We start from the raw sequence: 16265 nt of genomic DNA, 5'->3' as shown, positions 1-16265 counted from the left end.
ACACCTGCAGAGGGCACTAGAGACCCCAGACTTTCATTGAACTACCAGATTTGCATGTCGTAAACATCGGAAAGAACTGAGCATATTTATTTGTGTAGATTGGTCTCAGTGGAGCAGTGATGACTAAATTCTGTCGACAGCTCATACGACGTTGTCACGTGTCCATTTCCTTTTAGTTCATCTTCTAATGTTTTTCCAGCCAATGGTCAAAGATACTCGAAGCTGCAAACTTGAGCATGTGAACACATGTGGACACAAATAGAGATAAATTATGAAATAGAGATTTGGCACAGATTCGAAGACAAAGCTGAGAAAACCCCTGGATGTGTCGTTCTAAAGAGCAAATAGAAAACAGAGCATGTTGTTAAGTTTGAACGATGTCATCACACAGTTTTTGGGAGTCGAGGGAGAAAAGGGGCTCTAAAGTTGAATTCAAGGCCCTGGTGCACAAAGCTGAATGACCATTCAGGCAAAGTGGACGACTGCCTAAAGGCCCCAGACACTTGAGTCATGTGATTTAGTTTCCAGCTCATAATAAGTGTGCACTTTAAATTCCACAGATTCATCAGTCTCCACTGGTTTTAGAAATTTGATCAGTTAATAAGTTCTGTTATTTGCACTATTAAAGCTCAAAGTTGATTATTAGCTGAATATTTGTTCCTGCCCTGACTCTAGTTTAGTTTCACCTGCAACATATTGACCCTAACCCTAACCCATTGAAGTTGTGTTTATTCACATAAGTCAGATATTGAAGTGAATGTTCGTTTGGAAGCAGTTTCTCAAATCTTGATGCTAAAAAGTCTTTTGATGTCTCTGGCTCTTGTGGTTTTGTCATTAACTTCTATGTAAAGTTTTCTGGTGTTTCCCAAGAATAAATAACCAACTTTACAAATATCTGAGACCAAACTGAACCAAAACAAAAGAACAAAAAAGATCAAATGATCTGGACCAAGGTCGAATCCTCTCGACCTCCCAGAGACTTGAGCGCTGCAGCCCTGCTTCATGGTGGCTTCTAGCTTTTGCACTGGCCGACACAACCCAACGCCATACTGAGGGTGTTTTATACTCACACATGCAACATGTGAGCAGAGCTGATGCGTGAAGAGCACATGGTTCTCTCCTTCCCCGTTAGCAGGTGTTGTCACGTAGCCGTCATGTGTGCAGTGTTTCCTACATGACCGTAGCGTGTGTGTGTGTGTATGATGTGTGAGTGTATGATGTGTGAGTGTGGTATTAGAGCCAACATGTTCTATTGTTGCATATGGTTAAGATATTTATTGCGTGTTCAGTTGTTAGGGTTTTTGTGTTTGTGTTCAGTATCTTTGACGGAAGTGTGATATTTTCATAACGTCATGTCAGCTGAGAAACAGTGAAACATGAAAGACTTCAAGAAAAAGAGAGATTGTGGAGAAAAAAATGTGCATTTATTATTAGATATTAAAAAACAATATCCTGCCAAATTGTTAAATAGCTACCACAGCGCACGTTTCTGTGTGTGACTCCCAAACATGTGTCTTCATATTGATAATAATAACAATATTGACATTGTCTTCATATGATTATTTTTAAGTGAATTTGTAAATGATAGAATTAGAAACTATAATGGTGTCGTATGAATTTATGAATTTATTTTTATGCTGTGTATACCATGAACAAATTATATATAGAGTTTATGTAAACTTGTTGTCTTACAGTTCACTCCTGAACGGGGGAGAAGCACAAAGTGATTGTACAAAATATTGTGAATGTTTGTATATTATAGATGCAATTTAGTATAATAAAAGTCACAATCTTAATAACATGGTCTGGTCTCTATGTCTCTGTGACACCCAGTGGACGAGGGCGTTATGTTTTCAGGCTGTTCATCCGTCCCACTCGAGGGAATTTATTCTAATTTGGTAGAAAAGTTCAGTTGGAAGTTTCTGATTAGACTTTAGAGGTCAAAGGTCACGGTGACCTCTGGGCTGCAGTGATTGTGAAGTTGAGTCAGTCTCATCTGTCAATCATTATTAATAAAAGCGAAACTTTATTTTTATTGCACTTTTCTAAATCAAGTGCTTCACAAACAGAAGAAGAAGAAATCCAGGTAAATATATAATATAAGTAAGAGGATGCGTTTACACCGCAGCAGCAGGGGGCAGTGACGCTCCGTCTGGTCGCAAATTAAATCAAAGAAGAAGATGTAGACCAATCAGAAGCGCCGTCGGGGTGTGAGTGACGCGTCCTCAGCCAATCACAGGCTCTGTTTTGGCGAACGGGGTCATGCTAGGCCGCCGCTGTGGACCGACTCCTCAAAGTTCAGCAGCGGAGATCCAGTCAGAGGTTCGGTGAGAGATCCAGTCAGAGATCCAGTCAGAGATCCAGTCAGAGGTTCGGTGAGAGATCCAGTCAGAGGTTCGGTGAGAGATCCAGAGAGAGATCCAGTCAGAGATCCAGAGAGAGATCCAGTCAGAGGTTCGGTGAGAGATCCAGTCAGAGGTTCGGTGAGAGATCCAGAGAGAGATCCAGTCAGAGATCCAGAGAGAGATCCAGTCAGAGGTGAGCGGCTCCACATCCTGAAACACACACACACACACACACACACACACACACACACACACACACACACACACACACACACACCCTCTGCGTGTTTCTCAGAAGCTACAGATTAATTCAACCAGCAGTGATGCGGCTCTGAACAACGGGATTAGCAACAGCTAATGTCCGGCTAACCGGGTTAACTACCGGTTAACTACCGGCTAACTACCGGTTAACTATCGGTTAACTACCGCTAACTGACGGTTAACTATCGGTTAACTGCCGCTAACTACCGGTTAACTACCGGTTAACTGACGGTTAACTACCGCTAACTGACGGTTAACTACCGGTTAACGGTCTAACTCAGTGACTGACGTTACTTCTGAATATTTGACGGTAACACGTGTGTTCACATCCAGACCAACGGTTCAGACTGAGCCTCCACACTGGATTTAAAATCCAGATCAGTTTTCATTCTCTGATGAACACAACACACGTGAGTCCAGATCGTTTTCAAATGACAGCCGTGAATTCGGTTTGCATTCGATTCAGAGAAGGTTCAAGGTGATTTGACCCTTGACCCCTAGTTTCAGGCTAAAGCTCTGCTGGCTTCATTCATTCATTTGTCCTCAATGATACAGTTCAGAATGTTCTTCATGTGCAGCACATGTTTCCTGTTTTACACTGTACACTAGTTTAAATCAAGTTAGATTTCCTCAGTGTTATTACTTACTGATGTCTTTTGGACTCTTGCTGCTGTGATACTATTTCCCCATTGTGGTACGAATAAAGGATTATCTTAACTTATCTTCTCTGATCTTATCTTGAAGTAAATAAGTCAACAACCTGATGACAGTAACTTTGAAAATTGATTAATTGTTTCAGTGATTTTCTGTCAATCAGCTGATTGATTATCAGGTTATCGACTAATCTTGTGATTTGTTAGAGATTTGTTTCACTTCCGAGTCCGACACAATGTTGAAGCACACTGCTGTCAGTGTCCACATACTTCTGTCCATATAGAGTTCCAGTAATGTACACAGACACATTTTCTGCCTAACAATGTTGTGGCTGCATGATTTTCAATATCTATGCTCATGAACATGTTTTCTTCACGTCACTCCAGACGACTTTGAGAAAATGCCTCAGACCAACAAGTCGCAGAGCGGTGGCAGTGTGCCAGGACAGGCCTCTGCCCCGGACCAGGGCGAGCCGCCACCGGCATCAGCAGACGTTAAGGGGGCTGCTGGCGATGGAGGCGGAGGAGTGGGTCTGGAAGACAAGGGGGATGCAGAGATCATCAAATCACCCAGTGATCCAAAGAAATACAGGTGGGAGAAGGAGGTGTCTCGTTTGAATGTCAGCAGACATTGGACATTAGGATGATTTCAAAAATCTTAAAGGAAAGGGGTGCTGATCAAACTAGTTCACAGACATGTCACCTGTCAGCCAATCACTGGAAACTGTGATTAAGTTCATTCATTCATTCATGTCTTCAGATAAGTCACTTTAGTATCTCATAACATTTGACATGTGAGAATCCAGAGATTAGCTGAATATCATTTGTGAGGGGAACTAATCGATTAATGGACTGATTGTTTTACCTCCACTGATCAGTGCTTGTTGATCTTAGAGACAAGGAGATAATATCACCCTCTCCTCTCTGCAGGTACATCGAGCTGAATAACGGCCTCCGAGCTCTCCTCATCTCCGATTTCAGTGGGGCCGACGTGAAGGGGGGCAGTGAAAACGGAGAGGACAAGGGTGAACCTGAGGACGAGGGCGAAGAGGAAGATGAAGGGGATTCTGGAGAGGGGTCAGAGGAGGACGAGGAGGACGACAAAGAGGCGGAGCAGGACAGCGACTTTGAGGAGCTGGACGAGGAAAACGCAGAAAAGAATAGTGGGAGCTCTGAGAAACAGGTAGGTGATGCGAATCCCTGATTCAGATCCTTGAAACCAATCAAGGCAGAGGTGGACCTTCAGCTCTGTCTGCTGTGAGATAGAATTACTGTTTTTGTCAATGGAGTCTGGTGGCTTTGAACCAAAAAGAATCTTCCTCGTGAACAAAGCTTTGTCTCTGTTGGAGTCTCTGTCTTCATGATGTTGTCACCTGTCAGTGGCAAACACAAGTATTTAATGGACTTCATTTCCATCATCTCCTTCGCAGAGTTGTGGTTAATAACCCTCAGTGGTCTTGTGGATGCTACATAAGTGCCTTTGAGTGCATATTGTTTTATTGTGTGTGCCTCCAGGCTGCAGCCGCTCTGTGCATCAGTGTGGGAAGCTTCAGTGACCCGGACGACCTGCCCGGCCTTGCCCACTTCTTGGAACACAGTGAGTTTAGGTAGAAAAGAGACTGTGGGTCAGTCAGGGAATGAAGAGTTAACCGTTACACACACGTGTGAGTTCAGCGAAATAAATGCTGCAAAGAAAAACAACCCACACACTTTCAAAAACTTAGAAATGCCTGAAAAATATATTTTTTAATCTAATTTTGTCTCTTATTCTTGAAGTCAGTATTAGATTTCATTCATCATGTGCAGCAGAACCTCCATGATGGTGACCTCTGAAGTTTAGTCCAGATCCTTTTCCTCATTGAGTTACAGCACAGAAAGTTCCATATTAGAACACTAGGAGGCGCAGTACCACCGCTAAAGGCCCAGTGATACACCCACAAGCTCTGACCAACACTGGAGTCCAGAAACGTCTCCTCTCCAGTGACCCAGTAAACTTCTGTGACTGGATGTCAAGTTTCCTCGAAAAGCAGAGAATCTCTTGATCCTGACACAATTTAAAGTCTTATTTGAGGTTTCCTGAGAACATCTTGTCCTGTGTCCTTTACTCAGTTCTTCTTCTTATGATTGTTTCTTTCTGCCTGATGTTCAGTGGTGTTCATGGGCAGTGAGAAATATCCAGCAGAGAACGGCTTTGATGCCTTCTTGAAGAAGCACGGCGGAAGTGACAATGCCTCCACCGACTGTGAGAGAACCATCTTTCAGTTCGATGTGCAGAGGAAATATTTCAGAGAGGCGCTGGACAGGTGAGGCAGAAACTTCTGTCATCTCCTCTGTTACCTTGGTTCACTTTAATTCCCAGTTTTAAGGTTTTCAGTTATTTGAACCTTTATGTTGTTCAAAGTCTTGAACAACTTCAATCAATCTTAACTTCACTTTGTGCAAAATGGTGATATGAGAGTTTTTATCATCTGTTATATGAAGGGTTAAAACGAATGATTTTCACTGTTGATTATGTTCTGAGTTAATCAGTGAGTTGATCCGTTTATGAAATGACGGTGTGACGGTTTGAAGATCATCGGTTTACTCTGATGAGGTTCAGGAACATGAACAGAAATGTTTAATAGATTAATTATGAGTTGATTGTCTGTTCCAGGTGGGCTCAGTTCTTCATCTGTCCTCTGATGATTGAGGACGCCATCGACCGAGAGGTGGAGGCTGTGGACAGTGGTGAGTCACTTACTGTTTTCAGACATGAACTCTTCAGTCCGGACACTTTCTGGACTTTTTCTTTCACATATGAAGACGCAGCAGCAACATTTTCTTCTTCAGTCTTGTTCAGTTTTTGTTTAATCCTGACAAACAAATAAACAAACAAATGGGAGGGGCCAGAACATAACCACCCAAAAAAATCAAGTAATAGAAAAAAATGAATTTTTTATATCAATAAATAAATAATTCTATTAAAATCGAAGGCATCGTCATCTTAAAAAAATTCATTCATGCTGTTTTCTCTCTTTTCATTGACCTCCGTCATCAGAGTTCCAGCTGGCGAGGCCGTCAGACTCCCATCGTAAGGAGATGCTGTTTGGGAGCCTCGCTAAACCTGGACACCCCATGAGCAAATTCTGCTGGGGTGAGACCAAAACACACACACAGACACACACGCACAGACACACACACACACACACAAAGTTGAACTCTTTCGCGCGGTTGTCGTCTGTGATAAGTTCACGTTATTTTGGACGTTCCCTCGTTTATAACTAGATTTGAGTGAAAACTGTTTCTTGCTGACTCATTGTTCACCGCAGCTCAACCATCACATCTGGAAGTAGAGAAGACTTAAACATGTGTTTTGTGCAGAATGACCAGAAACTGTTGTGGTTGTTGTTCCCATCAGGTAACGCTCAGACATTAAAACTGAAGCCCAGAGAGAAACAGATCAACACGTACCAGCGGCTGAGAGACTTCTGGAGGAGATATTACTCTGCTCATTACATGACGCTCACTGTTCAGTCCAGAGGTACAAAGCTTTCCAAGTTGTAGGTTGATAGTTGTTGATGGCTTATACAAATCCTAAACTATATATATTACAATTAAAAATACTTCTGAGTAATCTGTGGAGCCCAGAGCTAATGCTAACATGCTAACAACCATGGATATTAGCATTGTTATGTTTACGTTAATATTCAACTTATGATAATAATAAGTATATAGATATAATGGATTATTAACAGGTGTTCTTATTGTGCAGAGACTCTGGACACTCTGGAGCAGTGGGTGAGAGAGATCTTCATTAAAGTTCCCAACAAGTAAGACAACGCTCAGACTCTGCATTCACACTGACAACCTTCTATTAACGAAGCATCGACTGTTTTACTCCATTTCAATATTAATCTCCGCCACGCTAACACACCTGAAAACTCACGTCACATGTTCATGTACACTGGTCGTGCGGTTTAAACAGGAAGTAGATTGTCTGCTCTGCTGTTGGTTGCTTAGTTACAGAAATTACTACAAACAGCGATAGTGAAAAGTAAGAGAGATTTGACAGCAGGTGTTGGTGACGTTCTGTATTCACTTTGTTTCAGTGGTGAACCTCGACCTGACTTCTCTCACCTGCAGCAGCCGTTCGACACACCGGCCTTCAACAAACTTTACCGAGGTCAGACACTGTTGTTTTTGTCGTGAATGTTATCTCTGTTGTCGCAGTGATTGAAATTAGCTCTAGTCAGAGAAATCACACTTAGTTTATCATATCAAACCAGGTTTCAGAGTTTGTCCACTGGTGCAGAAGCTCTGAGGGTCGAGCGTTATAGCGTGGATCACTGTTTGAAATGTTGCTTTTTTGGCCTGTTTGCTGCAGATCCTGAGCACCAACCACTCATGTGGTTAAACATGTTGTTAAAGTCTGGTGGTGTCGTAGTTTTTGTAGTGTTGTAATCAACCATAATTCAAAAAATGTATTTTCTTTGTGTTTTTTTGAACATTGTGCAGAATCAAGTTTGATTAAGTGTGTGTGTGTGTGTGTGTGTGTGTGTGTGTCTGTGTGTGTGTTTCAGTGATCCCTGTGAGGAAGGTTCATGCTCTGACCATCAGCTGGGCCGTCCCTCCACAGGGAAAACATTACAGGTGAGACAAAGTCTGTGTTTGACTTTTTCTCCTCAGATCAATTGTTCGTTTAGTTTGTAAAAAGTGTTATCTGTGTGTGTGTGTGTGTGTGTGTGTGTGTGTGTGTGTGTGTGTTTCATGTCAGAGTGAAGCCGCTTCACTACATCTCCTGGCTCATCGGACACGAAGGAACCGGAAGCATCTTGTCTCTGCTCAGGAAGAAGTGGGTCGTCAAAATAAACTGAGTCAGAAGCCGAGTTTAAATATATACAGGAGACTCACGGTTGTGTGTGTGTGTGTGTGTGTGTGTGTGTGTGTGTGTGTGTGTGTGTGTGTGTGTGTGTGTGTGTGTGTCTGTGTGTGTGTGTGTGTGTGTGTGTGTAGGTGCTGGGCTCTGGCTCTGTTTGGAGGAAACAGTGAGACGGGCTTTGATCAAAACTCCACCTACTCCATCTTCTCCATCTCTATCACCCTCACCGACCAGGGCTACCAGAACGTCTACCAGGTCCACACACACACACACACACACACACACACACACACACACACACACATTTATGACCTTTTTTATTGCTTTTGCATTTGGAGAATACTGAGTCACTGTTTCATGATGAAAGAGTCGAAGAACAACAACAACAACAATTTCACCAGTTCATCTTCACAAGGTGTTGTGTAAAAGTTTAAGCAAAACTTGTCTGGACTTTTCAACATGTCAGCTTTTCTGGAAATCTCTTTTTTCAACATCTCAACTTTTAATTTTTTGTCATTTTTTCTCGAATGTCTCCAAATTGTCTCAAACGTTTTCACTTTATTTTGGACATTTCAACTTGTTTCTCATGATTTTGAGTCTTTTCTTGAATGAATCACTGTATGTTATTAACTTCCTCTGCAGGTGGTAGATCTTGTGTTCCAGTATCTGAAGATGCTCCAGACTCTGGGCCCCCAGCAGAGGTCAGTCTTCACGAAATAAATAATATTAATATTTAATAGTTCAGTTTTCACCACTGAACTTAAGAGGAGTTGCTTTTAGTCGGCTTTATTGTATCTTTGTGTTGAATGAGTAAAGACACCAGATGTGAACACATCATCACATCAACACATCTGTCTTTCTTAAAGGATCTATGAGGAAATTCAGAAGATAGAAGCCAATGAGTTCCACTATCAGGAGCAGGTACTGCAGTGCACACACACACACACACACACACACACAATAAACAGGAAGCGTAAACACATAACAAAAAATCAATAGCACACGTCATCAAGCCACCAATCAGAAAAAAGACAAAAGTTCTAAAACTCTAACCCCGGCAGGATTAGCCCCGCCCTCCTCCCGCCTCTGTCCCTGTGTTGACCTTGAGGGTTTTTGTGTCACCAACAGACGGATCCCATCGAGTTTGTGGAGAACATCTGTGAGAACATGCAGCTGTTTCCCAAAGACGACTTCCTGACCGGGGACCAGCTCATGTTTGAGTACGATCCTCAGGTAACAATGAGCAGAGAGATCCAGATCTGATCCAGAATCAGTCTGTGCCGAGAATCACAGATTCAATTGAACCATTGTACCTGAGTTACTGACCTCTGACCACCTGTGTGTGTGTGTGTGTGTGTGTGTGTGTGTGTGTGTGTGTGTGTGTGTGTGTGTGTGTGTGTGTGTGTGTGTGTGTGTGTGTGTGTGTGTGTGTGTGTGTGTGTGTGTGTGTGTGTGTGTGTAGGTGATCAGTGCTGCTCTGTCTCTGCTGAATCCAGACAGTGCGAACTTGTTGCTGTTGTCACCAGAAAACGAAGGTCGCTGTTCACTCAGAGAGAAATGGTTTGGTACCTGCTACAGCATGGAGGGTACGACACACACACACACACACTCTCTCACACACTCTCACACACACACATACACACACACCACTTCTGTACTTGTGAGGACTGATTCTCACCTGAATCTTAGATCCAGTTCTTAATCCTCAAACAGACTTTGAGGATCGAACAGTCACTTCAATCACCTGAACACGAAGTCGTCCTCACAGACACAGACTTGTTTCTCATGTTCATGCTTCTCTGGTGTCGTCAGATATCCCAGAGACGTGGGCTCAGCGCTGGGCAGGAGACTTTGAACTCAACCCTGAACTCCACCTTCCTGCTGAGAACAAATTCATCGGTGAGTCCATCACTTTGACTCGATCTCAGACACATAGTTTACGTCCATATCAGCTCATCAAATGGTTAATAAGACCGACCTCCACCATACAGCCGTGTTTTAAAAAGACGATTCCTACATGTCAGACATCATCGATCACTGGGGTTCACATAACCTTAAACCCACGACCCTAATCAAGTGCGTGGGTAACCCCTCTCTCTCTGTCTCTCGTTACTATGATCAACTCTGGTTAAATAATAAAGCAGGAGACACAGAGATCAGTGTTTGAAATGGAGCGTGTCAGAGATATTTTACGGGTTCATTCGTTTTCCTTCTGTTTTTTCTTCTGCAGCGACGGATTTCACCCTGAAAACGTTGGACTGTGCGAACACAGAGTTTCCTGTCAGGATCGTGAACAGTGAGCGAGGCTGTCTGTGGTACAAGAAGGACAACAAGTTCAAGATCCCCAAAGGTGCGAACAGTCAGCACATCCGCCATGTGCTGTTTGATTGGTCGAGGAAATGTCACAGCTGATTGGATGTGATTTCTGATGCTTTAGTAAACTAGTCTCTGAGCAGGAGAACAAATGGTTTCATTGCCTCTCTGTGTTTTTTCTTTATATGTCAGTTGTAACAAACTTCATGTTTAGATTAATTCCATCGTGTCACACCTGACCACGACCAAGACCTCGTCTTTTTTGTGTTTCAGCTTATATTCGTTTCAACTTGATCTCCCCGATGATACAGAGGAGCCCAGAGAAGTAAGAGACTCTTCTGTCACCACACAGCGAAGACCAGAAACACAAACACACCATTTAAAATCCAACCAGTGCAAACAGAAGCTACAGATAGAAATTATGTTTAGAGACGACAGTTGATCCATGACGTCGATGTTGTTATTCTTCGTCCTCCAGTCTTGTTCTGTTCGACCTCTTCGTCAACATCTTGGCTCACAACCTGGCGGAGCCGGCGTATGAGGCCGACGTGGCTCAGCTCGAGTACAAACTGGTGGCCAGCGAGCACGGACTGGTGATTCGACTGAAAGGCTTCAACCACAAACTGCCGGTGAGGAGAAGCTCACTGCGGAGAATTACCAGGGAGTTGATGAAGAAGTTTTCCAGTGTGGCATGTGTGTGAAGAAGCAGCACGTTTAGCATTCTTGGATGTTTTTAACTCTAAAGTAACAAAGACACTATAAACAACGTGTGTAGAGTTTAAACACCTTCACACGCATTTACAATATTTACATCGACGAAGGGCAAAGAAAACGGATCAGGTGACAGATTTAAAACATGAACCCACTCGTCTTCACTCGTCTGTGTTTCAGCTGCTGTTGACGCTGATCGTGGATCACCTGGCGGACTTCAGCGCAGAGCCGGGCGTCTTCGCCATGTTCTCAGAGCAGCTGAAGAAAACCTACTTCAACATCCTCATCAGACCGGAGCGACTCGGGAAGTACGTCACACAACCCGCTGAGGGTCAGGGTGGTGGGTGGAGCCAATCCCAGATCACCTCTTTTGGTCGGACTAAATCTTGTCGCGTTGTTCTGAACCGTGTCCGAGGAACCTTTCACACCTGATCTTTAGGTTCAGACTAAACCAGGGAGGTGTGGATTTGTCCTCTCTGTTCTTTCGGGAGTTAGGGGCTGAAAAGCTCTGGTTGCTTTCCCTCTGTTTCCGGTCTTTATGCTAAGCTAAGCAGCGGCTGTGCTCAGACGTGAGAGAGGAACTAACCTGAACATCGAACTCTCCTGCTCGACTGTAAGATACAATACAACACACTGTCCCTCTCTGTCTCTGTAGAGACGTCCGTCTGCTGATCCTGGAGCACTGTCGCTGGTCAGTCATTCAGAAGTATCAGGCCATCGTCAAAGGTCTGACCGTCGACGACCTCGTGGCTTTTGTCACCGGGCTGAAGGCGGAGCTGTACACTGAGGGGCTGGTACAGGGGAACTTCACCAGCACGGTGAGACACACACACAAATCAACACGTCACAAAACATTTCTTCAGCCTCTTGAACATCTCAAGTCACTGTTAACCCTAACCCTCCTCCACCAAGGAGGTCATGTTTTCAGCTACTGGACAGGTCACCCCGGCTGGTGATCTGGATGATGTTCGGATGATGATTCTAGTTTATATTTAAAGAGGGTTTTAGTTCAGTTTTGATCTGTTGCTGATGTTTCCTCCAACAGGAGTCCAGGGAGTTTCTGCAGTACTTCACCCAGTGAGTATCCTGCTTTACATATTAGTGAACTTATTATTATTATTATTCAAAAGTGATCGGACCCATGAATTCTTGAAACGTCATTAAATGACATTGTTTCCAGTGTTTAACATTTGGATGTTAGGATCAATCATCAGTTTTTATTATTTACCAGAAGAAACAAACCACACGTCGATGTATACGTTGAATGAAGATATCACAGTCCCACTCGTCTGACTTGGTGTGTGTGTCCCTGCAGGAAGCTGCAGTTCCAGCCTCTGTCTGCAGAGGCCCCCGTGATGTACCGGGTGGTGGAGCTGCCTCAGACAAATCATCTCTGTAAAGTCAAATCTCTCAATAAAGGAGACTCCAACTCTGAAGTCACCGTCTACTACCAGGTGAGAACGACCCCGTCACCACGTCACAGCTGGAGAGAAACGTTTCCCTCTTTATTCTAAAGATCCGTTGTTTGGTTTTCATGTGTGGAAATGTTGGATCGTCTCTCGTCTGCGTTTCAGTCGGGGCTGAAGAACCTCAGAGAACACGCCCTCATGGAGCTGATGGTGGTGAGTGTTGACGAGTTTTAACACACTTTGGTTTGTCAGTTATCTACTGAGACATTTTACAATAACACTAAATGATTAAAGAAATTAAAACATCACTTTATTTTGCTGCTGCAGAAAAGTCTTATTATTTTATTATAACGGCTCACAGGTCACAACAAGTGCACCTGTAAAACTTGTGTTCCTCTCAATGTGTCCTTGTGTCCTCGTGTCCTTGTGTCCTCGTGTCCTCTCAGATGCACATGGAGGAGCCCTGCTTCGACTTCCTCAGGACGAAGGAGACACTGGGGTGAGTGTTGTTCATTTGCACTGATTTAAACTGACCGATGTTTCTAGAACTTTCCCATTGAACCAAACAAACCTCTCTGATCCACCTCCAGGTACCAGGTGTACCCAACCTGCAGGAACACCTCAGGAGTGCTGGGCTTCTCCGTCACTGTGGAAACACAGGCCACCAAGTTTAGGTGAGGTGAATTGTTCCCATGGAGCTCGAGAGAAGGTGACAGCTCAGATCCGAGCCATTCAAAAGAACGTCTTCTTCTCCTGGCAGCACGGAGTTCGTCGAGGCGAAGATCGAAGAGTTCCTGGTCAGTTTCGGGGAGCGTCTGGCGGGTCTGAGCGAGGAGGCCTTTAGGACCCAGGTGACGGCTCTCATCAAGCTGAAGGAGTGCGAGGACGCTCACCTGGGAGAGGAAGTGGACCGCAACTGGTTTGAGGTGTTCACACAGCAATACGTCTTCAACCGGCTCAACAAGGAGGTGAGACCCAAACTAAAGATATTTAGTCCTGGTCCTGGTCCTGGTCTGTGGTTCTCACCTGCTGTGGTCTCTGTTGCAGATCGAGGTTCTTAAGGCCTTCACTCAGGAGGAGCTGGTCTCCTGGTTCCTGGAGCACAGAAACACCAGCAGCAGGAAGCTCAGTGTTCATGTGAGTTTGTGTTGTGGATGGTAAATTTAATTTCTGTTCTGAATGAATGGAACACGTGAAGTTCGGTTCAGACTCAGATCAGAATCTGTCGTATGATGATGAAAGCTTCACGAGATGTGAAGTGATTCTTTAACTGTGTGTTTCCTGTCTCTGGTCAGGTGGTTGGTTTCGGGCTGGAGGAGAACGATCCGCCAGATCAGGGCTCGGACGGCTCGGACAACCCCCCCGTCTCAGCCTACGGCGAAGTCAGCGAGCTGACCTTCCTGTCGGCCTCCTCACCGTCACTCCAGGACGCCACGCTCATCACCGACATCAGAGCGTTCACCTCCTCCCTCCCCCTTCACCCCTACCACAAAATCCTCAGCTAGGCCACTCCCACTGCAGAGCGACAGCAAACTCCACTAAAGACTGACACGGTAACCATGGAGATGGCTAGCTTTGGTAATCACACTGGTCAAAGGCGACACGCTTGGGATGAAAAGAAACGTTTCGGAAATGTTAGTTCTTTTCTTTTATGTGATGATGCTGTGTTCATGTCCTGGAGGAAAATGTAGATCTGAGCTTCTTACTGATAAAACATGTTCAGGATCTATTAGCACCACAACTTTCATCGTCTCAAGTCACTTTACACTTTAACGTCGAGACCATCGACTGTAAATAAAACGGGACGACGCGTCTCTTCCTCCAGAAGAGAAGCCAAAATATCTCTGATTCAAACGCTGCCATCTTGTGGTGATGACGTCATTTACAGTCAGGGTCTGTGCAGTAGCGATCGTGGGGAGGAGCCTTGATATCAACGAGCTGAAACGACAGAAACATCTTTGACCAACATTGATTTAACGTTTGAGAGTTTAACTTGGAGTTTTTAGTTTGGTCCATGTCCCATCTGTTAACATGGAGGAGGAGGTTAATGATCTATACTGCAGCCAGACACCAGGGGGCGATCAAGATGCTTTGGCTTCAGTTTTGGGAGCCGTCATGTCGTCCATCTTTATTTACCGTCTGTGGTTGAGACCTCACAGTGTAAAATGTTTGAACTCTGAACTTTGACCTGAAATTACACCAAGTCTGTGACAAAAAGTTTTTTTAATTATTATTATTATTTTCATTATAATTTGTGGAAACTTGTAACTGAAGCGTCCGTCACAGTTGAACAAATCAATGTGATGTTTTCAATTCTTTTGTTGGTTCCAACCAACAGAACATTAACAAATCTAAATCTTCTCAGTGAGTTGTTAAAATATTTAAACTGCAGCTTCTCAGAAAACTAAATCCAGAGCAACATGACGAGTGATTCACCAGAATTCCTCCTGATTGCTCTTTTAACTGCGAGGTGTGTTTTTCCCAGGTGCAGTGAATGCAGCACGATGTCTCAGGGCTCTGGTTTGTTACAAAAGGGAAGAACGATCATTTCTCACTGAAGCTCGTCGTCATGTGTTTACATGTTCCACTGTCGTGTTCTCTTATTTCAATGTTGAACCTGATCTGATGGCCTGAACCAAACAGACCAGAATGTTTTACAATCTTCTGTTGAGGCTGAGGACGAGTTTCACATTCAAATAATTAATTACATTTTCACTTCAGTGACAGTTAAAAAATAGCTACTGATTGTTAATTCTGTCTTTAAATGATAATTAAAAAATCTTCAAGTGTTTTTGAATTATTCGTCTCACAGTTATTTTGTTATTTTGTTTTCCACCAAATCTTTATTATGAGAAAAATACAAAAACTAATGTACAGAGCAGCGTCATCACGTGATGTTAAATATGACGAGTTCCTGCGAGTCGTGATGATGTAAATGTCCCAGAGTCTCAGTGAGTGTGAGCCGGAGATGAACAGATGAACGGGTGTTGAACTTCTGACGAGCAGCTCGAGGAAATCCAGCTTCTGGGGTTTTCAACCAGCATGCAGTCTGAGCCGCCACTGCGGTTCGGTGGCGCCCCCCTCGGCCTGGAGAAGGACCCCGAGCGACCATCAGCCCACATCCAGCCCCTCGGACCTGCGGGCAGACCTGAGGAGCAGGGACACAACAGGGACACAACAGGGACACAACAGGGACACAACAGGGACACTGATCAACAGCTGTTCCTAAGCTGGAAACCTGGAAGCTGGGGGTTGGCTGCCGTCACTCACCGATCCAGAACGGCTTCTTCCTGGAGAACTTCCACAGCCAGGTCATGTCTCTCCGGGAGCGCACGCTGGTCAAGCTGCTGTTGAACCTGTGAGGGAATCAAACGTTTACACGCAGCTCTGTGGATCCATTAACTCCAATTAGTTCCCATGGCAACCGCTGTGATTTCTGACACCTTTGGGAAACTAAGATTTTTTTGGTTCCACATTTTCCTTGAAGTGAAAAGTTCAACGACATTTAACTAACACAACTGTGTGTAGTGTTTGTGTGTGTGTTCGTGTGTGTGTCTGTGTGTATTACAGCAGTGAGCAGGTTCTCTCAGCACTGGCCCAGGTCGCCACAGACGAGCTGATGATGTAACAGCGTCTCCTGTAGTGAGTCCAACCATCAGGACACGAGCTGCTGGAGGACTGACGACAAAACAGAGACACACCTCAGACACACAAC

The 16265-nt window shown here is 44.2% G+C and overlaps 2 protein-coding genes across 13 annotated transcripts in view; one reads left to right on the top strand and one right to left on the bottom strand.

The window, feature by feature from the left end:
* Positions 1–2125: 2125 nt before the first annotated feature.
* On the top strand, positions 2126–15347 carry nrd1b (nardilysin b (N-arginine dibasic convertase)). 6 transcript variants are annotated; one of them, XM_069520175.1, is made up of 32 exons: positions 2126–2538; positions 3647–3851; positions 4190–4442; positions 4775–4856; positions 5409–5562; positions 5913–5986; positions 6297–6392; positions 6657–6779; positions 7011–7068; positions 7348–7421; positions 7819–7888; positions 8013–8090; positions 8252–8372; positions 8760–8818; positions 8984–9038; positions 9246–9350; positions 9580–9703; positions 9930–10016; positions 10348–10467; positions 10704–10755; positions 10909–11059; positions 11322–11449; positions 11797–11959; positions 12187–12218; positions 12457–12595; positions 12716–12763; positions 12997–13049; positions 13141–13224; positions 13311–13518; positions 13598–13687; positions 13846–14103; positions 15036–15347. In XM_069520175.1, exons 2-31 carry the CDS (start codon positions 3661–3663, stop codon positions 14053–14055), a joined length of 3282 nt encoding a protein of 1093 aa, XP_069376276.1. In that variant the 5' UTR covers positions 2126–2538; positions 3647–3660; the 3' UTR covers positions 14056–14103; positions 15036–15347. The 6 variants fall into 6 exon arrangements, with proteins under 6 accessions (XP_069376276.1, XP_069376267.1, XP_069376270.1 ...); XM_069520166.1 differs by having other exon boundaries at positions 2126–2370; positions 13846–15347; XM_069520169.1 differs by having other exon boundaries at positions 2126–2394; positions 13846–15347.
* Positions 14830–16265, bottom strand: part of frem1b (Fras1 related extracellular matrix 1b) — a 27326-nt gene continuing 25890 nt past the window's right edge. For all 7 annotated transcript variants that reach the window (XM_069520142.1, XM_069520113.1, XM_069520117.1 and 4 more), the window contains 3 exons: positions 16119–16228; positions 15821–15906; positions 14830–15698 (listed from right to left, as the gene is read on the bottom strand). In XM_069520142.1, the coding sequence (XP_069376243.1) occupies positions 15499–15698; positions 15821–15906; positions 16119–16228 (396 nt within the window). In that variant the 3' untranslated portion in view covers positions 14830–15498. The remainder of the gene's footprint in view (positions 15699–15820; positions 15907–16118; positions 16229–16265) is intronic.

This window comes from Paralichthys olivaceus, chromosome 3 (assembly GCF_024713975.1).
Source record: "Paralichthys olivaceus isolate ysfri-2021 chromosome 3, ASM2471397v2, whole genome shotgun sequence".
NCBI classification, from domain to species: domain Eukaryota; kingdom Metazoa; phylum Chordata; class Actinopteri; order Pleuronectiformes; family Paralichthyidae; genus Paralichthys; species Paralichthys olivaceus.
This window is presented reverse-complemented; position numbering and strand designations above follow the sequence as displayed.